Source organism: Dermacentor andersoni, chromosome 1, assembly GCF_023375885.2.
Source record: "Dermacentor andersoni chromosome 1, qqDerAnde1_hic_scaffold, whole genome shotgun sequence".
NCBI classification, from domain to species: Eukaryota; Metazoa; Arthropoda; class Arachnida; order Ixodida; family Ixodidae; genus Dermacentor; species Dermacentor andersoni.
In genome coordinates, this window is record NC_092814.1 from 38,894,111 (window position 1) to 38,919,909 (window position 25,799).

Genomic DNA, 25,799 nt, shown 5'->3' on the forward strand with positions numbered 1-25,799 from the left:
ATGGAGTAAGCGAACGCCGGTGATGAGGGCCCAGGGCCCGGCGCACCGGTATAAAAGGTATCGCACTCGTCGGAGCTGCCGTGACAAGCGCCCGTGCTATTCGGCCACCTGGAGGCGAATGCCCAACCCAGAAGGTCAAAAACTGTGGACCGATCCCCGAAGGTAGTGCAGTCTAAAAATGTGGGCCGGCCGATCCCGAAGGTAGTGCAGTCAGCCTAGTGGGCCTAGTGTAGGTCAGCCTAGTGTATCCTAGGTAGTGCAGAAGATAGTGCAGTCAGAATGTCAGCCGTTCCCGTCGGTATGTACCACTGGGTATTGCCGCTCCACAATGAACCTCTTTGACGCCGAATTGGGTCACTGTGTATGTCACGACAACAACAAAGAACACCATGCCCTGCACACCGCATCATTTCGCAAGACATCGCAAAAGCATAAACAGTTCGCTGCAGAATAGCTATATGATTCATTAGAACCATTCTCTACCAAACGAAGACTGCTTCGTATTATGTAGATTTCAACTGGAGTTGAGTCTCCTTTAATTTTTTTTACACAAAACATGCTCCGATAAACTGTTATAACTGCTCATATTCATTGACGGGACAGCACGCACCCTGAAAACGTAGGTGGAGTGAAGTGTATACTGTAGAGAAAAGTACTGAGCCAACAGTAGGGCAAACAGAAGGTGGGGCACGCTGGCTCTGATTGCGCACTGCGTTCGCTATTTGCCCATGGCGTACAGATTCGCTCATCTGCTAATACTTCTGCTAATAATGCTAATACATCTGTTAATCTGCTTGTACGTTTTCGATTATTCTCTGACAGTGGGCTTCTTTCCCTTTCTCGTTCAGAGTCACTCTTATGCCACTTAAGCAACTCTTAGGAACTCGTTCAGAGTAGTGAGAAGGGACAACAAGGGCTGCTTGAACCTCCAGCCGTAGTGTGCAGCACCTTTTTGATCACCTGCCCTGCATGTTTCCGCGGCAAGCAAAGCCGTAAAAAGGCCTTAGCTATACGCGTAATGTGTTCGCATCTCGTGGCCGACTTCACCGTTATAAGAGTTTACGTCTGACACAGTCCTGTTTAATATGAACACGAGCACATCCCCTCGTTTCAATAACGTAAGTACAACTACAGCGGTAAACATTGCATCAGTCGAGTTATTGGTGGGGATGTCCCAAAGCGACCCTTTAATTGAGGGCTCCTGATTAATTTTGACCAGGTTTTTTATGCAAAGCTCGGTACAGGATAAGGTTCCCTCTCCCCTTCTTTCGTTTTTTCTTTCTGCCTGAATCGGAATGCAGCTGCCGTGGATGGGACTCGAAGCTGCGACTTGGTTGTCAGCAGCAGAACGCCATAGCTAAGGGAGAACAATCGTCGATTGGAATATGTTCTAACTTAAAAGCGATTGTTGATTGAACATGAACTGGGAGATTCCTGTACTATTTGACATGATTTGATATCTGTTCAGGCAAGCTTTGAACGCCCGGCCGGTCAGGTAGCACGCGCGGGGCTGCGTGCTGGCGCACAGGTATTACCGAGTGGGGCCCGTCGGGACGGCAGCAGGCAAAAGTCCCGCGAGCTGGCCCACATGTACAGGCTAGCCCAGTGACCGAGCGCACTCGTAATGGCCCAGTGGCCCTGCAAGGCCGGTCCGCGGGACGGCCGCCGCCATGGCCAACTAATCGCGGCTGCTGGATCCCCCCTAGGCGCGTGCAATGGGAGCAGCCTAGCAGCGGCGGCGCTATCGGCGGCGGCAGCCGCGCGGTTGTTTTGTCGCTTCTCCGGAGCGCGGAGTGTGAGTGGCCGACAGGCTGAGGCGGGCGCACCGGGCGGCCGTCGGCTCCTCGTTCGCTGGATCAGCGATGCCCGTGGCCAGCCCTCAGCACAAGGAGAGTGCGGCTAGCACCGTGTCCCGCTACCTGCTCCCCAAGCCGCCCCGGCACAGCCCCCCGCTGCTGCCGTCGCCGGGGCCCGGCTCGCACCATGGATTCTCGCCCGATCCGCAAGCTTGCCTCCAGGTGAGCCTCTTGTCAGCTGTCCCTGACGGGGCGACTGGCACCCGCCGGCTGACTTGCCGTTATCTGTCGGATGCCAACCGCTTCCCACATGCCGCGATCGCGGACGGCTGGGGTCCCGCTCGCGTCACTCGGTCTGCGCAGTTGGCTCTTGACGAACGGGGCTTCCCGGGGTCGTGCGGGCGTCCCCGCACCTCGCGACCCGAAGCCCCGCCGGGGGCACGCCTCGATCGGACCCCGCGGGGCCCCCTCTCCTTTTGACGCGCGCGCCTGCTTCCTCCCGACACAAAGCCGTGGCAAGTCTCCGCAGGACGTGTTCGCTGGACTGCGGCGGCCAGGCGCTCTGAGCGTTGCACGGATGCCGCCAGCGAGGGGGAAGTAACGGGGAAGGGAGGCGCCGGCCTTTGTTTGGCTAGTTTGGTAGACTCGTGCACTGATGCCGTTCTGGTGTGTGCCGGAATGTCGCGGGCCGCCTGGCGTAATCAGTCGTTCTAGTGCAGCCTACGGCTGGTGCCTGTGGCAACGGCGATCGCCTGGGCTCAGTGCGCGCTCGTCACGCTTTGCCCTCGCCCCGCCCCCTCTGGGTTCCTGTCCGTTGATATGGCCCCTCAAAATCAGCCTGACGTGGTTTCGTTCGTTTCAGATCTGTTTCAGGTGTTGTGTATGTTGATCCCAGTGTAACATCTGGGATCTGTATTATCGTCTATTAGCAAGCGCGTGAGCCATTCCATCGCTGCCACTGCTGTGCTTACGTGATCGCGGCTCTTGGGTAACCTGCAGTTTCTTTGTCGCTTACCGACCTTCTCTTTCGCTTACTAGTTCTCCCAGCTGAGCCAGTTTCCATGCATAAACGTGCATAATTTTACCGTATAGTGGTAGCTGACGCACTACGCCGTTGAGACGCGTGTTTTGCTTTTGTTTATGTGCGCGCTGTACGGCTCTTCGGAGTGCAAGCTAGCATGACGCACGTACCGAGCGGCCGGAGCAACGTAATCGTGTTTCGTATAACTGGCATCTGACGTGACGCAGGTCGCTCTCTTGGGCAGGGTTTCGTGCAACCATGGCGTTGCATTTGTCCACGGAAACCTCGGGAACAACGTTTGTACGTATCGTAGAACCTGAGAAACTCCACGCGTAATGCCCCAGGGAAGCACTGGCCTGTGGCGAGCACTCTCATAACTAGCCATTGTGCAAGATTAAATTGCGCCTGTGTGTCGGAATAATCGAGCCGAAAGGGGGGCAAGCAGTACCTGGTTTTTGTGGCTCAGTTTCCCTCGCGCAGGTGTGGACATTGCGGTGAGCGAAAAATGGCTTTAAAAAAATGGAGGGGGGGGGGGGGGGGCGAACACCACGGGATGCTTTCAAATTTTTTTTTCATCGGCGCCACTGCTGGGGCACAAACATTTTGCAGAGTCAGTGTGAGAAAGTGTTGTGTTCGACGTTTAACTCGGGTAACGGCAGCTGTGTGCCTTAATTAACGAGAAAACTGTACCTTTGGCCACTCAGCGCTTGCTTTGTGTGCGCTGTAATTATTATGTTCGTTCTTTGGCCATACATTTCCCTGGTTGGAGGGAATTATATATTTTTGTTTGACGAAGCTGAACCCGCGACGGTGGCTTTCAGTGCTGAAGGAGCGACTCATGTCCCGAGTGCGATGCGGAAGTGGAAAGGAGGCGGAAACGCGGGCAGGCAGGAAGTATAACGCCAGACGAAACGAACTTTCCCTCGAAAGCGCGATCGTTTCTTACGCATGTGCGCTTAATCTGCCGGTTGGCTTTGGATGCGTTGCACTGCAGTTGAGACAGGCCAGCACGGGTTTGCTGCGTGCTTCGCATTTGCGAGGGTGATCAGTGGTCGCGGTGGAATACGAGCGCGAGGCGCGGGGTTCCTACAACACACGCCACCGCTGTGTGGCGCTGCCGATAGACTCGTGGTAAGGCCCGTTTTTGGCACTTGCAGCGCCGGGGCCGTTATGCAGGAAAAATACATTTCGACTCTTTAGGAGTTTCTCTACAGCTCGACCGTTTCGCGCCTGTTTAGTGCGCTCTGTAAGGAGGTTAACTCGAATTTCCAACTCGCGTCAGTTCAGCGTGCGGCCCGGGACGTTGTTGGTAGTTGGCTAGGGTATGGTAGTTGGGTTCTGCGCTGTTTATTATAAAGCGTATAACGCGATGATGTGAACTTGCATAGGCTTAGCCATGATTGCTGGTTTTGCGAGATTACATCATTAAGTTGTCGAATACGCAGCGGCCATCGATTGAATATAATCGGGTGATGCCACTAAAATAATATTAAAAGGAAAACACGGTTCTTAGGATTGTAGTATCAATTGATAATCCGTGTGGCGTTATTTAATGCAGTTTAACGGTGGGTGAATATGTGTATACTTATTATGCACAAACTGTCACCACCCATCTGCAATGCGCGATTCTTTTAGTCATGTTATGCGGTAGACGTTACTTTGTCCTGCAGTTGAAACTCGATTTAACGAATTAGTGACCACGCTCGAATTATTTCGTTATATCGGGAAGTTTGTAAAATCGAGAAAGGAATTTTTCGGTCCTTCGAAATCTAAAATTGTAACGTAGTGACACGCAAAAGTTACCGCAGCATCGTATTTGCCGCTAATCCAGCCATCTGTTGCATAAACCACGAAATAACGAAAGTGAGCACCGCCGCCCTTAGCGAGGCGGTCTTGAGTCCGCAGTTCCGTGCATGGGCGCGGCATCAAGCCTCGTCAAAATAAAGCTAGGGCAGCGACTACGGCGCCTAGATGTTTTAACGCGTTAGCTTTAGAGCGCATGCTCGAAGAAAAACCCGTCTGTGTCAAGATTAGAAAGAAATCGCCGCTTTTTTTTTACTCATTTATTTCAGTAAAAACTTCGTTAAATTGAGTTCGGCCAAGTCAGTTTCGTTAATTCGGGTTGATGACAACATCGAACCATATGGGTACCTGCTGGGGAACAGAAATTTCTTCGTAAGATCGGGAACTTCGTAAAACCGGGTTTCCTTAGATCGAGTTTTAACTGTATATAACGTCGCCTTCCAATCATGGCGTTATGGACAAAATGTAGAGCTTGACGTCACAAAGATTCGGCAGCACTGCCGCCAGCTTCTGTGTAGGCATATCAGATGGCTGTATTCCAATGGCGGTTCTTTTCGAACGGCAGGACGAACACTTTCGTTTTTCTTTTTCTGATGTTCTACGACGATGCAATTCCCTGTTCCCAAATGCGGCCACGGCGGCCGCATTTCGATGGGGGCGAAATGCGAAACACCTGTATACTTAGATTTAGGTGCACGTTAAAGAACCCCAGGTGGTCGAAATTTCCGGAGTCCTCCACTATGGCGTGCCTCATGATCAGAACGTGGTTTTAGCACGTAAAACCCCATAATTTTTTTTTTTTCATAGAGAGGCGATTGCGTAGGCGCACGGCTGCACTTGAAAGGCTGGGGAGAGGCGCCAGAGAGTTTGTCACGGCGTCTCGTAGCCGCGGTTCGGTTCCCTGTGTTAAGCCGAGACCACACGTACGCTTGCGGACGCGCGCAAGCTCGCGTCCGCGCGCCTAGAGCCTGCCGCGCCTCGCGAGTAATGGCGGTTTGCATCCACAAAGACGCGCGACAGCGCGCGCTCCCTGGGCTCACTCACAGACGCCTTGGCAGGCGCCGCTTCGTAATTTGTTATCGACAGTGTTTCAATATGCTTCAATTTCTATAAATATAATTGTAATATTTTTATAGCGGTTAGATCAATGCAAAAGAAAGAAAGAAGCATTTTCTTGCATAATATGAATCTGCTTCACTGAGAGTTGAACGTTTCGCGCTGTAGCTGCGTAGCCAGGCGCGCCGGCGCGAGTCAACCGAAGCGCTCGATAACAGAGCAGAGCTGTTCCCCGAGATCACGCCGCGTTTTGACGCGTACGAGCCATGCCGCACCGTCTGCGCATGCGTGGGCGCGTGAACGCGAGCTTGCGCGCGTCCGCAAGCGTAAGTACGTGTGGTCTGGGCTTTACGCGTCTCGGCACGAGCTCCCGCAGGCTAACCCGAAAGCACGGCCGACGCCGCGTGCCGGCCACGGATGCATCCTTTGTTTGTGGCTCCTGTAGTTGCTGAACCAGTCGTATCTGAAGGGCTGACTACAAAACACAGCTTCAGACAAACAGGGATGCGCCGATTGGGCACCGTAGCAGATGTTCACAGCAACTGATACTGCGCGAAGCACTGCGACTACGCGGGTTACTGCGCTACAACATTCGCTCTCGTCGCTTCGCACTTAATTTATTGGACAAGAGTCATCCGCCTTTTTTTTCTTCTTTTTTTGCTTGCACGCTGATATCTATACATTCGTATATATTCTGCATTACTACACTCTGCGTCGCAGCGGCCTCTTTGTTTACAAGCGTGCTGCCTCTGTAGATAGGTGAGTCAGCCCTGTTTCCGCGACTCCTCACCTCTGTGGCAGTTAGGGGAGTCACGATAAGGAACAAACTGCGCATTCATACGAGCGCGCCACGCGTATTCTGGCATCCGTATGTGCGAAAACAAGCTGGAATGAATCGAAGTACAACGCTTGATGGAAACATCCAGGTTATGAAAAGCAAGCTGATAGTAGTAGTAAATACTGGCGTGGCTAACGGTTGTGGAAATTCTTGGATTAATTACCATTATTCTTTCGTAATACGTGCAAAGCGTTGCAACTTTTTGTGAAATCGCGATGGCTTTCACCTTCGACAAGGTCGAAAAATCACTTGAGGGTTTTTTGGTTTCATTGATATATACAAAAAAAAAATTAATTATGGGGTTTTACGTGCCAAAACCACTTTCTGATTATGAGCCACGCCGTAGTGGAGGGCTCCGGAAATTTCGACCACCTGGGGATCTTTCATTGATATAGGTTACATGCAAATCTTTAGCCAAAATAAAAAGTATCCGCGCGAGCTGTGCGGCTCGCGGGCCTTTCTGTGTAACGTGCTTTTGGACGCGACTTGTCAAATTAATGCTATTTGCGATTACCATCGCTGAGCTTGTGTAAACGTCGTCGCATTTGACGCTGTCACCCGCCGTGGTTGTTTAGCGGCCATGCTGTTGGCGCTGCTGTAAGTACGAGATCGCGGGATGAAATCCCGGCCGCGCGGCGGCCGCATTTCGATGGGGGCGAAATGCAAAGACGCCCGTGTCCCGTGCATTCGGTGCGCGTTAAAGATCCGCAGGTGGTCAAACTTTCCAGAGTCCCCGCTACGTCAATGCCGACCTTAAAGCTGTGAATTTGGCTCTTAGTTTCAGTACGTACGTCTGAGCCATGTCGAGGATGTGCTTTCCTTTGTCCGTTAGTGCTGCTTGGTTGTGAGAGACTGGCGCGTCGATCGCTCCGTCTGCTTACGCGTCGCCCGCAGCTATGTGCCCTTGGTGACACTGCTGAACTCCACGTGTCGCCAACTCCACGTGTCGCGTGGCGCCTTCTTCTCGCTGCCGTCCAGCAACAGATGTTTGCTGACAAACCTTCTGGGCTTCTATACTAAAATCCAGTCGGAAGTTCACAGTGGGGACTGTTCAGTGCTTTTTGGTATTCAATCGAATATAAACTAATTGTGCCCCAAAATAGTTCACGCCGTCCGCTTGCAGGGAGCCATTTACGGTGTCCGCGCGCAGGAGATGCGTCCCTCTGCCAAACCTCAAAAGCACATTTTTCTCTTAAATTTCAGTGCTTTCCTCGGAAACGAGTGTGCGATAAGGTGCGTTATGCAGGCATAAGTGAATACTAGTCGGCAGGCGTTATCTAATCAGTGCCGTAACAGTAACTCAGACAAAAAAGTGACCGATATGATCCATTAGTCAGGCAGCTGAAAGTAAATACTAGTCGGCACGCGTTATCTAATCAGGACAGTAACAGTGATTACGTGTTCGCTGCAAGAGTGCCGCGCTATCGTGATAAAATGAGACGCGATAACAATGATATGACTAGCCCACCACTCTGTGCCTAGAGAGTGCAGCGGGTTTGCACATATAATCGCTATCACCACCACCAACACCCTGCATGAATAGCGCCCTCAGCCTCTTATTTATTATTTGTTCCCTTTCTTGTGAGGGATGTACTACTGCAACCGCCTTGCAGCTTGTGCTCGATGTGGATGCAAAAAAAACTCTCATTGCAGGCTTAGCCGCTTCGAGGCTCTCTAAATCTCTAAACCCTCTAAATCTTTGACCAAACAAGCGTCACATCACCCTAAATGATTTACTACATTACTACTTCTTTTGACAAATGAGTTTATTTATCGCGAACTGGATGCCACATAACGTCATGAAACACAGGCTCACTCCATTCTTGCGATCGCTGCTGCTGCCACAGCCAGAAGAAATGTCTGCAGCACTTTATTTTGAATTTTTTTTATTAGAAACATCATCATACCTGGCCTCATTACTACACAACGTAAGAAAATTTTACTGTTTGTCTAGACGTCACGATAATGTCGTGGCGCCAGGTCCGCCATTTTGGCAGCAACCGTAGTGTCTAATTCAAATATGAGCGTTTCCCAGCGTTCATGTTTGCGCATTGTTATCATTTCACGTGCGACAAGCGTGTGCTACAGTTTCTGCATGTTCTAACATATATTTTACTGAAAGCTGTTATAGGTCGCCCATATATACGCAGCATCTTCGTGCGACAGCGTGCGAGGAGAGATGTGTTCTACGACTATTTGAATTCTCGGAGAACACGGCATTTTCCTGCATAGCGGTTTATGTAGTGCTCACGTGAGGTTTTCTTCTATTTTTTTTTTACTTAGCATTCGTAGTACAGCTAGGGGTACAACGTAGAATTGTGTGGCCCTCGGCAGGCACTCCCGCATCATAAATGACAGCCTATCGATATCATTCTATGGAATCAAACTCTGCCAGTACTAAACTATAAGATAAAATATTTTAGGGTCGGAGAGAAACGTTTTTAACCAAACCGAGGACCGGGCAACGAGCGATGGAAAGGAAAATAGTAGCCGTAACGCTAAGAGATAGGAAGACAGATTAACAGAGCGGGCAGCTTATATTTTAGCTGAGATTAAGGGGAACACGCGGTCAGGCCACGTGATACGTATAGTTGATTAGTGTAACAGAACTAAGGGAAGCACAGTCCGGAGCCGCCGGGGTCAAGATGGGGTGACGGGAATTTGCAGGCAGAATGAAATCAGCTCTCACATGATCTGTTTGTGTAGCTATATCGGTGGACATGGACATGATGGCGAAGTGCACAGGAGCGCTCCCTGCTCCTGTCCGTCCTGTGTTTCCTGCGTCTAAATATGATGGGCAGCAGCTTGGCGGGCATTCCTCGCCTCTGCTCGCTGCGGCGCATGCAGTAGTGCACAGAAGAGCCTCGAGTTTAATTATCTGCAATGATAATCACCGCTCACGTCACGATTTGGATTCGCGGAAAGACGACTTAGTGCGAGCTCTGAGGGAGGCCGATCAGCTGCTGACATCAGTGGTGCCGTGCTGCTAGGCCGTGTTGTGACGCATATAAGCGGCCCTGGCAGACAGGTCTGTTAGTTCTCCCATATATGCCAAGGGTGGCGGCCAGAGAGACAATCGAGGGATGTGCGTCGCATCTGTCACCGCCGCCGTCGTCGCGCGGAGCCCGAAGGCAGAATTCAGAATGTGCGCATGTGCATGGCATTGTGTGCGGGCATTGTATGCGCGAAGCTTCGCCCTGCGGCACCTGTGACCGCGCCGGTGACAGTTCTGTTGTTCGTTAAGCATCTCCCCATTTCTTTCGTTTTTCTTCCCCTCGCGATGCTGAAAAAGTGCGCGACATTTCTTCAATACAGGTTGAACGCGTTGTTCTTGTCTTGCCGCCGACCGTGAATTTTCACAATCCCCGCAGCTGCTTCTATATTTTTTTTGCTCCCCCCCCCCCCCCCCCCATGCTACCGGAGTTTGCCGTTACTTATTACTCGTTAAACGTCTTTGTGTACCTGCTACTTTCTAAGCCGGCAAAAGTCGCATTGGAGTGTCAAAAGCACCATCGTCTCGGGAAGTGCATATCTGTCCTTTTCTCTTCAGGGATACGGTGCTGTCATTATACGCAGCACTTGCTGCAGGAACCGCGCGTCGGAGTTTAACGCTGCAGACGCTGTGACGTAATCGATCAAGGTTGTCAGTAGCGTATGACCTTCATAGTTAAACGGCCACTAAAGGGGATTACAAATTTGAGCTGTGTACGAATATACGTCACTCTTCTGCAGTAGGTACAGCTCTTACCGTGCGAGGAGGCTTGGTAATCCAGAATACAATTTGCAGATGGCGACGCCGCTCTCAAGTTGCCGCACGAGCTTAACGTGACGTCATAAATTTTGACAGCGTCTACTCTGGTCAAGTCTGTTGTTGGTAGGTAAAGAACGACTATATATTGCATTCTAACCAAACAAAAAGGTGCAACCTAGCGAGTTTAGTGGTAGTTTCCTGCCTATATGGAAAGGCCCAAATTCAAGAACGTACACTGAAATCCATGGCGTCGCACTGACGTAGCGGCATTAAAGGTTCGGCACAAAATTCAAGAAAGAGGAGTTTGCCCACTATTTTGTTCCGTAATAGCCGAACGTTTTCCGCCAAATGAACGCAGACGAGACTTCGCAGGGATACTTCACCTTTCTAAACTGTTTGTTTCCCTTGAGTGCCTTTAAAACATACTCTAATGACGTTGTGGTTAAGCTTGAAAACTGCCGTCTACACGAACCACATTTTCGCAGGACAGGTGTACGCAATGCACAGGCATATATTTTACGCAGACATGATGTACGATAGTTGTATTACGAGTGGACAGCAAGTCATTATCCGAGACCAGCAAATTTTGTAGAATTGTTCCGGCTATACACAGTGAGATACTACATGATCTACTTTAGTGGGAGCAAATATTTGGGAATTAGTGTGACATACTGGTTAGATTCGACTTTCCAAGCTCAGGCTGAAGTTTATCATCCGAAGCAGCTTTTTTTTAAGGGGGGAGGGGACGGGAGTAGAGAGGAGGAGGTGCAACGTGGTCATTTAGATAACTAAGTTTCGCTAACTGAATTTAATTATAAAATTTGGGGCGTGCGTGTAAACAGCAAATTCGAAGCCCGTAATTTTTTCGACCATTTGTGGTGGCATGGCCGCTCGATGGAAAAGTTGCGCAGTACTTATCCGGGACTTCCCTGGTGAGAACTGTCACTGTTACGTCATCCCCTTCCTTCCACACTCATAATCATTATCTGCTCGCGTCGCCCGCCCAGTGGAGGTGTGACGTACGTAGGCGCGCGATATGATAATCCTGGCATCGTGACGCGAGAGGCTTATCTGTAGGCTAGCTAAAGAAGATACATATAAACAAACAACACTTGCTCCGGCATCGATCGAATCGAGCAAGCGCAGGATACACACGGCGCGACACGTTCGTTTGTCAACCCGGGTTTGCAGGCTTGAGCTGGAGCTTCAAACGTATATGTTGAGGCACGATCGCGCTACAACGATACCAAAAGATGGAGTGGCGTCTAGAAATGCCAGGCTTCAACTCTTGCGATAATAAACGTGTGTTCCAAACTTAGTATTTAAAGTGTTCATTAGCGAATTTGTAAATGGTCGTTGTAGTTGACCTCGCTTGAAGAGTGAGCCTGCCGATAAAACCCAGCTGTAAAGTTTATTTTGAGCATGTATGTTATATGCTCTTAAAAACGAACAACCCTGTTTGCATCCCTGTCTTTTTTCTTTTTTTCGTCTCACAGAAATGTTACACACTGATTACCTGTAACACTTGCATGTAAGAGTTTTGCTTGTTTGTTATTTACACTGGTTTATTAGTGATACGCTGCTTTTCTTTCCCCCCACCCTCCCCTTGTTCTTTCTGTAGCTTTTGTATAATGGTTGTGTAATGTGTTGTATAATTCCTGAGTTCTCGCGATTACAATTTCTGTATATACCCCTTTTTGCGCAATGCCCTTCGGGGCCTAAGCTATTTTGAAACAAATAAATAAATTAGGTAACGCTGTATGCTGCTCGTTTGCACCTGACCAAATACTCAGCTATACACAAATGTAGTTTGCGTTGCTGCTGGCGTTAATATTAAAGATAATATTTTTTCAATTATATATTAACTTTGGCGACTCTATGTGCATACGCGAGTTGTTTTTTCATGTTAATTCTGGCTTCTGATTCAATCTGTGAGTAGCCATTGCATTATATCGTCCGCTATATGTTAGACGGATGCAACCGAAGAACGGCACTAGTATAATCCATTATATCGTAAGTGTTAATTCCATTGCTATAGTCCTTGAATACGTTTTCCTTTCTCATGCTTCTGATTAACATTTTCTCCGGGTGAGGATTTCTTGAATGTCTTAACTGTAACTTTTAACCATGGAGATACAGCGGCCATAAAATACGTGTTTTCGTCGAAACTGGCGATATATAGTCTCAGGATTGCTATTGAATGGACTTGGTCTTTCTTGATCACTGGTCGTCTTGACTTTTGCAGTTGTGACATGCGCTCCGAAATAATTTTAAATATGTAATTTTATTAAGTAGCTAATTGTAGATTGTTGTTTATCGCGCAACTAATGTCAGCCTCATCAAATACTTAGACGAAGAGGTGAACTTTCACTTGCACTTCACTTGTTCGCTTGCAATTTCAAGTGTGCTGCCGTGCACTAAAAAAAAAAAAAGTGTTCTAAATAAAGGGTAGGCTTCACTGTCAGCACCTATAACAGCTGTAATCATTATATTTCTCGAAAATTGTGTACTTCAAGGAGCAGCCCTGTGGCTTTACGAAAGTTCGTTTGACAGCTTGTATAGCATACGAATCAGAAGCAAAGGGAACGTTATGATCAAGCAACCGCAATGTTTGCATGGAACATGTTGCGTTGTAGATCTTCAAATAGTTGTTTGGTAGCACGCCAGCACAGTTAGATCGCAGCGCCCTGTTCCGTTTATTTTTGGCCCCTCTACTAAGTATTCGAGCACGATGCTACATACCCGTTCATGCGCGCGTAAACGGACATCAAAGAGAAAGTTATTTTAGATGTATTAGTAAATTACCCTTTAAAAAAATGCCACTCATACCGTGAGAAAAAGCCTCGGTGAGCCAGAAAATACGCGAAAATGAAAGACGGTTAACGACGCCGCCTTGAAGTTCCGGTACCAAGTTGGCGCGACATCATGAATTTGGACGGAGGCTGCTCAGGCCTATAGATGGCGTACAACTTTCTGTGGTAATGAAGGGAAAGCTACGGGCGCGAGGCTACTGCATACGTGTTACCGCGCCAAGTAGTCCGGCAGCGTTTGACAGTGCTCGTGGTTGCTCGGAACAGACGCTGAGTCGACACAGTCTGCACGTGCGACGGTTTCGCGTTTGCTCAGATGCGGGAAGGAGAAGCCGCAAAATAAGTAGACCTTTACACTCATTGGTGTGTTCTGTCTTATTTAACTGTTGCTAATAAGGTCTCTGTGTTTTCTCTTCCCCAGCTTAAACTAACGTGAGTGAAAACGCGGGACTCTTTTCAGAAGCGCTCTCACTTGTGCGCGCTTTGCCTCCGTAGTTTTCCCTTCATAGCCACAAAAAGTTGTCCGCGAGTATAGCAAATTTTTTTTATCAGTGAAGATCGACTGCATTGTGTGTTCAGAGAGCCAAAGACTTATACTAAGAACAATATCCCCAGTACAAAAACATTATTTGGCGTCCGTGACGTCACACTGACGTAACGGCGCTGGGGTTTCGACGCGAAATTTAAACAAAATGAAACGTTGACCTTCGAATAATCAGCTTATTTGACATCACACGAACGTAATTTACATGATGCGATGTCACACACACGCGCACATCACAAGAGTTTGATGACCAGAATTGAAAATGTAGGCTAAATTTCACATTTTTCTTTAATTCTGCGCCGAAACACCAGCGGCGGTACGTCATTATGACGGCACCGGTTTCAAAGTATGTTCTCATATTTGGGCCGTTTGCAGCGCAGTAGAAATTCTCGATACTTGCGAAGTTTAGTCTTCTGCTCCAGCTAAAAAAATTAAGAAGGCCAAAGCAGAAGCCGTCAAAATTTATGACGTCACGGCGGCCTGGTGGGGGAACATTGTTGCAAATAAACCCAAATTAAAAAAGAAACCAACTTAAAATCTTCGTCACCACACGCTTTTGCGTCTTTTCTGACGGCACACACACCTCCTGTCTCTGCAAGAGTGTTTTTCTTGTTGGGGGTGGGGTGGGGGGGAATAGAATCACCCATTATCATTTTATGCACTTGATTATTTGGGTTTAACATCCCTAAGCCAAAGCGAGCGTTTTTGTATTTCGCCCCCATCGTAATGCGACCATCGCAGCCGGGAATCGAACCCGCAACCTCGCGCTCGACAGCATAATCATTGAGACACGCGCGGCAAGCATTCCCTGCATTTCGACGGCGACAACGTACAAAGTTGGGCCGAGCGTGGTCTACGTATACGCCAGAGGGATCTGCCAAATAAGTCACGAAATAATATGTATCCCGTGGTGAAGTGTAAGGCCTTATCGTCTGTCGCCTGCGTCTCAAGTTGAGAGCCGTCGCTTACGTCACTGTTTACCACCGCCGAAAAAAATTTACGAATGCTTATCGACTTCGCTTCTTTTGCATTTAGGCGCGTCCTGCTGCGAGGCCGATTCGTTCGCCGTTCTCGGGTGAGCGCTGCGAGTTATGTACGAGCAGTGGAGCTGCGAATGTTTTGTTTACATGAGGCAAGTGACGGGCGTGGCCAGCTCCGCCGCATCCTCCTGTCAAATGTAGATGTCGAAGTAGACTACACTTTGTTTTCCGGCTGTGCAGGCATATTTCGAGGCATTTAGTTATCGGTGTCTTAAATGCCGCAAGTAACTGCGTACCTCACTACACTTCACCGCAAGGGTAACATTGCAATCACGAACGAAATTGCTGGACCAGCCAGAGTGCCCCGCTCACGAACTGTCTAAAGCAGCGAAGGACGTTCGAGTTTGCCTTGCTGAGCGTGCGATGCGCGGACGCGGAGATCTTTATTTTTACTGAACTTTGGCTACCGCGGGCTCAGGACGGTGGACGGACGTTTCGTTTCCTGGAGATTCTCGCATTTTGGGGCAGGGTGCCTTTTTGTGATCACGAGCTGCGTCGCTCTGCGCCGTGCCTCGAGCTTCAGCACAGGAAGCTGCTGCTGCTTTCTGCAGCGGTTGGCGCGAGGGTGCGTGACTATGTGCAGGCTGGGTGGCTGGACTCTGGAGGCGGTGACGTCACGCCGCCGCCGTTTCGGCTCTCTGCTCGCTGGTCGATGGCGGCAGGAGCACGCAGGCCTTGAGCTGCTAAAACGCGAGCTGCCCTGCTGCGTGTTGCCAAGGCAACGGCCCTCCTAATCACGGCCTGCTGCAGGGCCCCCCTCCCGCACACTGGCTGGCGGCAGCTCGCTCCCGCTGGGCCCTCGGCCACCCGCCGCTGCTCTCAGAAGAAAAGGACAGGTTTCTGGTGGCCGCGCTGCTCCAGCGTCCGTTTCTCGTCGGACGAGAGAAAGCGACTGCGCGTCTGACTCTCGGGTCTTGGGAACATACTCCAGGACAGCGCTGTCTAGCTACAGTCGCGAACAAAAGCCTGAGGACCACAAGGTCCACTAAATAATCTTTTTCTTCTTCGCAGCGTAGGCATGGAAGGCTCAAATCAAACGGTAGAGCCTTATAATGTAATGCAAATGTAATGCATAAAGTGAATTAGTGTTGCGTGATATGGCTATATAACTCGAACTTCCCTGAGCTGTCGGCTGAACAGTCCTTTGAAAAGCCGTTCTAGCTTCGTTCTGCCCTCACGTTTCAGGCGATCAGAAAAGTAAATGCTTTACAGTAGAAATTACAGGCTCACTTAAATATATTCAGGTATACTATGGCAGTTCTCAGACGCGCTTGATCTCTGCAGATCGGTACTTGCGTGCTTCTGGGAAGGGAGAGGAGGCGGCTGGAGCGAGTATAATCAAACGACGACCGATTCGTCGTCGGGCCTGCGCTCAGCTGGAGAGCGCTCCTCCTGACAGCGTATGTGTACGAACCTGCGGACCTCGCATTGCAGCAGAAGAGAGTGTGAAACACTCGGCAAGCGGAAGAAGTCGCAGTAACCGTCGTTATTTGCTCGTCAGGAAAAAAGCCAGATTGTAAACATGGCTGCGGAGCACGGTGTCAACACGTCAAGCCATCATTAAAGATCTCTCTCTCTCTCTCTCTCTCTCGACACGTACAGCGTCTTGTTTTTACTGTAGCAGTTATGAACTCGGCAGCTGGGTTTTGCTGTGTTTTTCCGTCATACTGTCGTCATCCCTGATTACGTTGCGCTTCATCCTCGCCATACGAAAACGACGCTGCGCGCGGAGCAAAGCGAAGCCGCCTCTGGGGACGGCAAACTCGCGCAGGCGTCCCAGTGTGTTGTCGTTGGGAGCGGGACCACCGAGCTATCGCGCAGCTCTCGCCGCTCGGCAATTTGTGCGGCGGCGTCTTTTCGTACATTTCGAAGGCGCATCAGGCAGATCGGCAGCGGAAGGAGTCGACATTCTGCTCATCGCAATCATGTTCTTGAGAAGACGGCTGTGTGAGCGCCCGATGCTGGTCGCAGCAAGTGAGTTCAAGCCCCAGGAATCGCTCAAGCCTGGCGATCGTTCTCTATCCCGAGTCCGGAATATTTTCCCCCGTCTTGAGCTCGTTTCCTTGTTCTCTTCTCGTTTCAATATTTATTTCTCTCTGGCTTTCCGAACTAACGGCATCGAGGCGGTACAGTACAGTGCCACTGTACAGCGCGTGTGCTGCCCAATAACGAAATTGGAGCCCGTGCAGGATTTCACAACACTGAAGCGCACGCATATTATCGCGTACAGTGACGTTAGCGGCCGTTGAGTGCCTTGTCGCGAATTTATTAATTTATTTGTAATACCTCACTTAAAGGTCCCAGGAACGGGACATTACATGCCGGGTGAGCACGTAGCAAAATGGCGGGTCAAGTTTAGGTGGCATGACTCGAAAGATGGTCTTCAATGGCAGCTTCGAAACGCTAGGTGTCAGTATTGTACGTGACGCCGCCTGTTGCTTACTCTCCTTTCACATCACACGCTTCCTCCTGTATATTTCAAGCTTGGTGGAAAAGCAGTGAGAGAGTGTAGTCATAAGGGAAAGGCAGGGAGGCCATCCTGCACTGGGGAAGGGGGATTGACAGAGAAGGAAGATGAGGGAAGTTCACACATTGCACCGGTACACGCACGATCAAGCGTGCATTTAGAGAAACGCAGCCGCACTTTTGTGGCTTCGTACGTACTCTTAAAATTACACCATTTGGGTCGTATCTTGTCCCACAACGATAATAGTAATTTGTCTTGCCCGCATTTCCTTTCTTGAACCCTGGGAGCCCGGCACTTCCAAGTCACGAACGGCATGCGCGTTATCAACATGATAGGACATTCTCGACAGGATAGTAGCGAGCGCAGAGTTTTCAAGAAAGGAAACGCAAGCAAAACAGATGACAATTATCGTTGTATGGCGAGGTACAACACAAAGGGTGTACATTTGTTTAAGAGTGTAGGTGGAGAAGTAGAATTTCTCAGCGTTGAAGTTAACATAATTCGAAGTATTTAACCTCCGATCAACGCGTCCAGGCGCAGTGTTCCGAGTAGCACGTGAAATAATAATAATAATAATAATAATAATAATAATAATAATAATAATAATAATAATAATAATAATAATAATAATAATTATTATTATTATTATTATTATTATTATTGTTATTGTTATTATTATTATTATTAAAGTTTGTAAGCTTCACGCGGAAGACTAACAGGACTTTACTTCCCCATAGTGTAAAGATGTTCTCATGCTAAGAGTTCAGGGAACGAAGGACCTTGGAGTGTACTTCGATAGCTCTCTGAATTTCTCGCCCCACGCTCAGCAGACGAGGCAGCGTGCACTTCGAACGCTCGGCACAGTATGTCGGGTGACGAGTGACTTCAAACAACCTGGGCGACTTGTAACTTTATGTAAGAGCGTATGCCTTCCAGTTCTTGAGTACACCACCGTGGTTTGGGACGGCACTTGTAGCTCAAATTGTGAACCTCTCGAAAATGTGCACAAGAAGTTCACATCTATATTTAAATATAGATTCTGTCAAAAGCCTTCCATCCCCATAGAGCTAACACAGACACTCACGTTACCTACCCTCACCTGTAGACGCAATAAGTCGGATGTTTTTTTTCTTCACAAATTAATACATGAAAAAATCTGCTGCTCGCACTTGCTTTCTAATGTGCGCTTTTACATTCCGCAGAAAGGCACAAGGAAACAGCGCGCCTTTCAACCTTCAGATTTTTGTGACCCTCTGTCTAGAGTGCAGGCGACATATAACGCCCATTCAGAGTGCCTGGATATCTTCATGCCTAATTTTAATATTTTCCTGAAAGGAGTTGCAGAGGTATTACAATACCTGAACAAAAACTCCCATATCTGTTGTGTGTTCCGTCATTCTGTAATCCTTTTGTCTGTTTCGCCACTTTAGCCTTCTATTCCCTACGCGTGTACACATTTTATGCTCTGTTAAAATTTGTATTCGCGAAATTATTATTCTTTTTTTTATGTGTGCGTGCGTGTGTTCGGGTGCACACATAACAATGTACATTGTTCTTCATGTACATTGTTTTACCGAGTGCGCCAGCACCAAGACCCTCGAGGGCACTTTAATAAACACCTTCGATTCATTGATTATTATTATAACAACTGCGGTAATTGGTAGTCTGTTTATACTTAATTACATCGAAGTGCGACGTCACATCTGACACCTCACCCTGTGCACTGTGCCCTGTCCTTGCCATAACGCCGCACTGTACGCATTCGATGGCTGCACGTGCGCCGAAACTTTGACAAGCTGGCTCCTCGCTGTGTACCTCTTGCCAGACTTTGAGCGACAATGCGTTGCAAAGATGTGCCTTTGGGCAGCGGACGAGAAAATATGCCTGCCTCGATGGGTTGACGCAGTGAAGGACTCTCCATACGGTCTCTCCAAAGCAGCTCCGAGGTGAATCTTGTGCGGATTAATCGTCGGCGCCTGCTCTATGTACTGATCATGCACCGAGAATCACCGGTGCAATCGGACGATTGCACCGGTGGTCAGTCGTGAGCCACGGTGTTCGAGAGCGTGTCAAGATTGGCGGCTACGAAAGTGCGTTTTCTCTCTCTCTCTCCTAGTTAGAGTACTACTCGTAGTTAAAGCACTGTTGTCTACGAGAACAACAACAACAAAAACGTCTGTTTGCGATAATTCCCCTGCCTCGTCACCTTTCTTCTCCTAGTTGCCCACAAAGCAGCTTGAAGTTGAGACGACATGGGGAGGAGCTCTGGTCATTCTACTCGCAGCCGAGGCTTAACCTTTCAGCAGCTTGAGTGGTGTCTTACACTTTTCAGAGCGCTACGAAACTACCAGCCGAAGAGTGAGTGAGTGAGTGAGTGAGTGAGTGAGTGAAGAAACTTTATTGCAGGTCCGGCGAGGACGCGAACTCGTCGCGCACCCGGCTAGTTCCACGTGGGGATCGGCAGGTCTAGCCCACCGGCCCGGTCGCGGGCACGCCGGACGGCCAGGATTTGCTTTTCTAGAGCGGGGCTACGCAGAAGCGAGTCCCACTCCTCCTTGATGAACTTGGGGTATGTCGACCCGCACTCCCAGAGCATGTGCGCTAGAGTGGAGGTCTGCCCGCAGGAGGGGCAGGTGTCGTCGCGATACACGTCCGGGTAAGCCTCGTGGAGAACGGACAGACACGGATACGTGCTGGTCTGCAGAAGCCTAAGCGAAACAGCTTGCGCCCTATTCAACTTGGGGTGAGGGGGTGGAAATACCCTTCTAGACATGTAGAAGAATTTAATAATCTCGTTGAGAGTAGCGGGAGCGTCCCTGTGGCCGTAGGGAGGAGGGGAGTCGGTGCTTCTTGCAGAGGAAGCGCGGTCGGTGAGGTCACGCGCAGCCTCGTGAGCAGACTCATTGAGGTTCGGGGGAGCACCCTCGACCGACCCTACGTGAGCGGGAAACCAGTGGATTGAATGATGCGTGAGAGCATATCGACTCGAGCTGCTAAGAAGTCGAGCTGCTAAGAAGACGAGCAGCTTACTTGGCGATGCAGCCCTTCTGGAAAGCCCTAACTGCCGTTTTGGAATCGCTATATATCTCGGACCCACGACCATCTAGCAGGGCGAGGGCGATGGCGGCTTGCTCGGCGACTCCGGGGTCTGAAGTGCGAATGGAAGCGCTTTTGGAAATCTTGCCGCTGGAGTCGACCACAACGATGGCAAAGGACTTCCCATCGCTGTACTCCGCGGCGTCGACGAAGCTTGCTCTAATGTCTCGTTGCTTGATCTGTTTGAGGGTGGCTGTTACTCTGGCCTTGCGTCTGCCCTCGTTATGGACGGGATGGACGTTTCGGGGCACAGGGGCCACTTCGAACTTGTCTCGAATGTATCTAGGGATCGGGGTACTGACCATCTGGAATCCAGCAGGGTGGTGACCCAGCTCTTCGAGGATGTGTTTACCTGCCGCTGTGGTGCTCAGGCGAGTGAGTTGCGCGCGTTCTTGGGCTTCGGCAATCTCCTCGGCAGTGTTATGCACCTCCAGCTTGAGGAGATCCTCGGTATGGGTCCTGATGGGTAGCCCGAGAGCCCTTTTGACCACTTTGCGGATGAGAGCGTTGAGCTTGTCTCGCTCCGCTCTGAGCCAGTTGTGCATATGAATTGTGTACATAAAGCGACATAGTACGAAGGCATTGATAAGCCTGAGGAGATTGTTTTCCTTCATTCCTCGGTGCCGTGTGCTATTCTGCGAACGAGGCGGAAAGCGTTGTCCGTCTTTGCGATGATCTTGCGGAGAGCCGTTCCGTTCCCGCCGTTGAATTCGACAAACATGCCCAGGACCCGAATAACGTCGACCCTGGGTATTACCCCACCGTCACAAGTGCGAAGACTGATGCTGCTTTCGGAGACTGGCTTCCAATCTTTGGGTCTGCCCCCCTTCTCTTTTCTGTAAAGCAGAAGCTCCGACTTGGCGGGGGAGCATCGAAGTCCGGTGGGGCGGAGATACTCCTCGATCACGTCGATCGCCTCCTGCGTGGATTCTTCGACTCTGCCCTCGCAGCCGCCGGAGCACCATAAGGTGATGTCGGCGTATATGGTGTGCTTGACGCCCTCTACGCGTGCCAACCTCTCGGAAAGACCAATCATGCAGATGTTAAACAGTGTGGGTGAGATGACGGCGCCCTGAGGAGTGCCCCGCCCTCCGAGGGGCACATCGTCGGAGCGGAAGTCCCCAATGCGAAGCTTGGCCTTCCTGTCCGTTAGGAAAGAGCTGACGTAGCTATGGAATGTCGAACCGAGACCCAGGCCTGAAATGGTCTTTACAATCAAGCTGTGGAGCACGTTGTCAAAAGCTTTCTCGAGGTCCAGACCGAGCAAAGCCTTGAAGTCTCTGGAACGGCCATCCACAATCTGATGCTTTATTAGCTTCATTGCATCCTGCGTCGAGAGTCCCGCGCGGAAGCCGATCATGTTGTACGTGTAAACCTCGTTGTCTTCGAGGTACCCGTTGGCCCTGTTGAGAACGATGCGTTCCATGACCTTGCCGACGCAGGAGGTTATAGAAATCGGCCTGAGGTTCTCGATGTTCGGGGCCTTGCCGGGCTTGAGAATGAGCACTGTGCAGGCCATCTTCCATTCTGCAGGAACAACGCCGCTATTCCAGGACTCGTTGATTTTGTCGGTCAGAAAGACAATCGACGTGTCCTCGAGGTTTCTCAACATTCTGTTGGTGACTCCGTCTGGACCCGGTGCAGACTTGCGGTTGAGCGCGAAGATGGCCTGCTTCGGAGAAGTACGGAGAAGTCTTCGTCGAGCTCGGGGCGTGGAGGGCCTCGGTAGTCCGGGAGTTGGGTCGCCCGATCTCCGTCGCGACGGACGAGCAAGTAGTTCTGTACGAGTTTTGAGACGAGACCTGGTGGCTTCGTGAAGGGCCCGGGCCAACGTATGCCTCTGGTTTGACTTCGAGCCGCTTTCGTCGAGAAGGTGCTTCAGCATACCCCAGGATTTGCCGTTGCGCATCTGTCCGTCGATGGATTCGCAGAGCTCGTCCCACTGCTGCTGGCATAGCGCCTTGCAGTGATCATCGACGACCTTGTTGAGCTCCGAGATCTTTTTTCGGAGTCTGCGATTGAGCCTTTGACCCTTCCATCGGCGGAGCAGGGCGTTTTTGGCCTCGATCAGGTGGGCAAGTCAGCTGTCCATCCGCTCGACGTCGAGATCGGTTTCCACTTTCTTGGTAGCCGCGGAAGCGTTGTTCCAGACGCCTTCGTACCATTCTTCGAGAGTGGCGGGTGCCCTGGCTCTGCCGGGTTCTTCGCGAATCTTGCGAAAGTGGTCCCAATCGATGAACGTGAATTCCTTGATCCTACTCCGAGACACCTTGAAGTTGGTCTCGAGAATGTAGTGGTCGCTGCCGAACTCCATGGCGGTGTTCTCCCAGACCACGTCCTCAACGTTCCTGACGAACGCGAGGTCGGGTGTCGAGTCCCGGGTGACGGAGTTGCCGATGCGCGTAGGAAAATCCTTGTTAGTGACCCGAGTGAGGTCCATCTCGTTGGCGTCTTGCCACAGGTTACGCCCCTTGGTAGTGTCGTAGACGTAACCCCAGATGCCGTACGGTGCGTTGAAGTCACCGACGACGACCAAAGGTCGAGGGCCGGCCAAATCGGTCGCTTTCTTGAGGATGGTCTTGAACTGCTGGCGCGAGTCCCTGGGGTTGCTGTAGATATTGAGGACGAAGACGCTGTTTCTGCGCTGATTCCGCTGCGGTACATCGAGCAGGATCTCAACCGTGACATATTCAATTCTACCACTCGCCAGCTTGAGGTCGTGGGTGAGATGAGTCAGCCTTTTATCAATCAAGGTGCAAATCCCTCGCCCCCTGGGCAGGCCCGACACGGCCCTGTAGCCCTGGAGCGAGGCGGCGGAGACTAATGTTTCCTGGAGAGCAATGACTTGAGGTTTGACAGCGAAAGACCTGAAAAACTGCTGCAGAGGGGCTTTTTTGTTAGAATACCCCGTGCAGTTCCATTGCCAAATGCGAAAACTCTCTTTGGACCTATCCATTATGGCAGACCGGATGGACTACCACCTAACGGGGCAGTTAGGGCTGCGCAAAGACTGGAACCTCCTGTCGCCGCCCTGGTGGGATACTGAAGTCTAGCTTCCTTTAGTATGGCGGGAACGGTCATCGGTTGGACGACGGAGGCGGATGAAGCCATTCGCGCCTCAATGGCGTCGATGCGATCAGCGAGAGCTCCGAGGCCCCTGTTGGGGTCTCCGAGTGCAACCTGAATTTGACGAACGTTTTCGGTGACCTGTTTGAGGCCATCTGCCAGCCCAATGAGAGTTTGCTTAATCTCGCTGACTTCTGCGGACAACGCTCCCGATTCACCTGTTTGTTTTACTACTGCTCTGCAGCCGAAGATAAAATAAGTAAACGTTATATTAGACTATACCTGCGATCTCGGACTGTTTCAGGTGTTGGCCGAGTGGGAATAACGGTCTACCATATTTTTTTTTCTTATCATTAATATCTTCTTTGCCCAACTCAGTCGACAACGCGAACGTCACTGAGCCGAGGCAACACAGTCTCGTGATGCATTCCGCGCACGTGGTCTGCCCATAACATCGAGCGCTTCGATGTTTTCGCACAGTTTGCAGGCTGTCTCAACGATCCGGTGGCGCTTTATAATCGCAGAACACGTAGACGGTCGCAAGAAACGTCGCCCGCGTGTCTAGGGCTCCTGTTCGGCTAGAATTCGGAGTTTCGCCACCATCTCGAAAGAGGTTGTGCCAGTAGCGACGACGGTTTCGTGTTCGCTCGCGTCCTTCGCGGCCGATGGGTTGTGCGCACGCCGGCGCTCCGCGACGTCGCGGCACCGGGAATCGCGATCTTTCCCTCGTATTTTCTCCTATTTTGGCGTAACCCCGCGGGGAGGAGGTAACAGGAAGTCGTTGATTTCTGAGCGACCCCGTATCGCGTGCGATAAACAGCCGAGGAAGGGCGGCGCGACGGCCGGCGGAGAGCACGGTGCCTTTCTTTCTCACCGGTCGCCGAGTCGCCCGGTGGCTTCCTTCACTGCTGCTGATGCTCCGCGCACACCTTGGCTGCTCGCAGCTCGGCAGCGATGCCAGCAGCGTGGCGAAATGGGCTGCCGAGGGCAGTGCGACAGGGCAAATTGTTGAGTCCATGTGCCCGATTTTTCTCATCTCCCAGCATGCATGAGCCCCGGCTTGACACACAGCGGCGTGTGGCGTTTCTTTATTATATTTTTGTTAGTTTGTTTCCCAATCAGTGACAAGCGAAAGTGCTGCCCTGTTTTTGTTTTCTCGTTTTGTTGGGCTGATAAGTTCGGACTAGCTAGTCTACAAACAGTGTGTTGTGTCACGTCTCCTCGAGGCGCATTTTTCAGTTCGTGAAAGTTCCATCTCTCGGTGCACGGTCGAGCTCCATTGTTCTTGAGTGTGGATGCCTCCTTTCGCCCCACTACACGCGAGCGCTGGAGGAGCGCTTCGTGCTTGCTCAGTCTTTCAGCGGTTGCAGTAGGTGCACCTTCCCGAGTTATATCGTATGGAATATATACCAACCAGGCCAAAGGTCCACATTACTGAGGACACTCGCTTTACGCGCGTTCCGATGGCTTCCTATACGTAAAGGGAGCAAATGGCGACGTTTCGATGCAGAACGCACTGAGCACTAGTACATACACGTCGCTCTTAGTTTCTTCAAACAGCCGGGTTCCTACAATAGAATCTTGTTAGAAAGCCGGAGGACGAACGCCATTTTCTGCGGCCGATGTCTCTATAGCGTCGCTATAAACAAGCCGCAGGAAGAGGCGGCGCAAACTTGCGATATTTCTGCCGCCATTGGTGTGGACCTGTGTTTTTCAGCCTTCTTGTAACCACTGAGTTTCTGCGGCTGGTTTTCGAAAGAAACGGGGGTACGTAATGTTGGTGTAATAACTAGGTGTATATTTCAGTACGCCATTACTACTTTTTATGTGATTTGTCACTCGCAGCCTATGATCAGTGAGATAGATGACGTTGCATGCAAGGAACCGTTGTGCTGACGTCATAGCCGTATCAGTTAAAGACAGTCATTCCCTAGGGCTGTTCGATGTCAATCCGGTTTCTTGTTTTGTACTTGATCTGAATCAAGGTATACGCAGCTGGGCTTCGTATGGATAGGTCATCGCCAATGCCCCTCCGTACCTGCACTCGCTGTTTCGGTAAACGGCTGGGACTCGTCAATCGTACGCCTCCCGCGGGCCCCATCGAACCTTTTTAACAACCCCTCCCGGTCCACGTAGGCCACACTTTGAGAAACAGGTGGTGTAGACTTATCGCGATCCCCTTTGCGTGACGTGCACGAATGATCTTGCGAGTCTTAGCGCATCAACCCCGCTGGCATGAGTTTTGTGCGAGATAAACACTTGCGGACAAGTGTCCTGCCTATGAGTGTCGTTCGAAGCGCCGTGTAGCGAGACGTGGGAGAGTCAGTGTCCCTTTGCTTGAAAGCATGCTTGCACGTTACGACTTGATGCACGCTACAGCCTGCACAGTGCTACATTCGTTCTGGTCTGACAACGCCTGTCGCAAAGTTCGTTCCCTCTAATGGGGCACTGTCATGTGAAAATCTCTCTAGTGATGGTAGCAAGCAGGAAAGTGCGCGATTGTGTAAGTTT

General features: G+C 50.5%; 1 protein-coding gene across 2 annotated transcripts in view; it reads left to right on the forward strand.

Moving 5' to 3' along the window:
* The first annotated feature begins 1,782 nt into the window (after positions 1 to 1,782).
* The window catches only part of LOC126545260 (uncharacterized), a 165,286-nt gene continuing 141,269 nt past the window's right edge, over positions 1,783 to 25,799 (forward strand). For both annotated transcript variants that reach the window (XM_050193036.3, XM_050193037.3), the window contains exon 1: positions 1,783 to 2,018. In XM_050193036.3, coding sequence (XP_050048993.1) covers positions 1,863 to 2,018 — 156 coding nt within the window. In that variant the 5' untranslated portion in view covers positions 1,783 to 1,862. The remainder of the gene's footprint in view (positions 2,019 to 25,799) is intronic.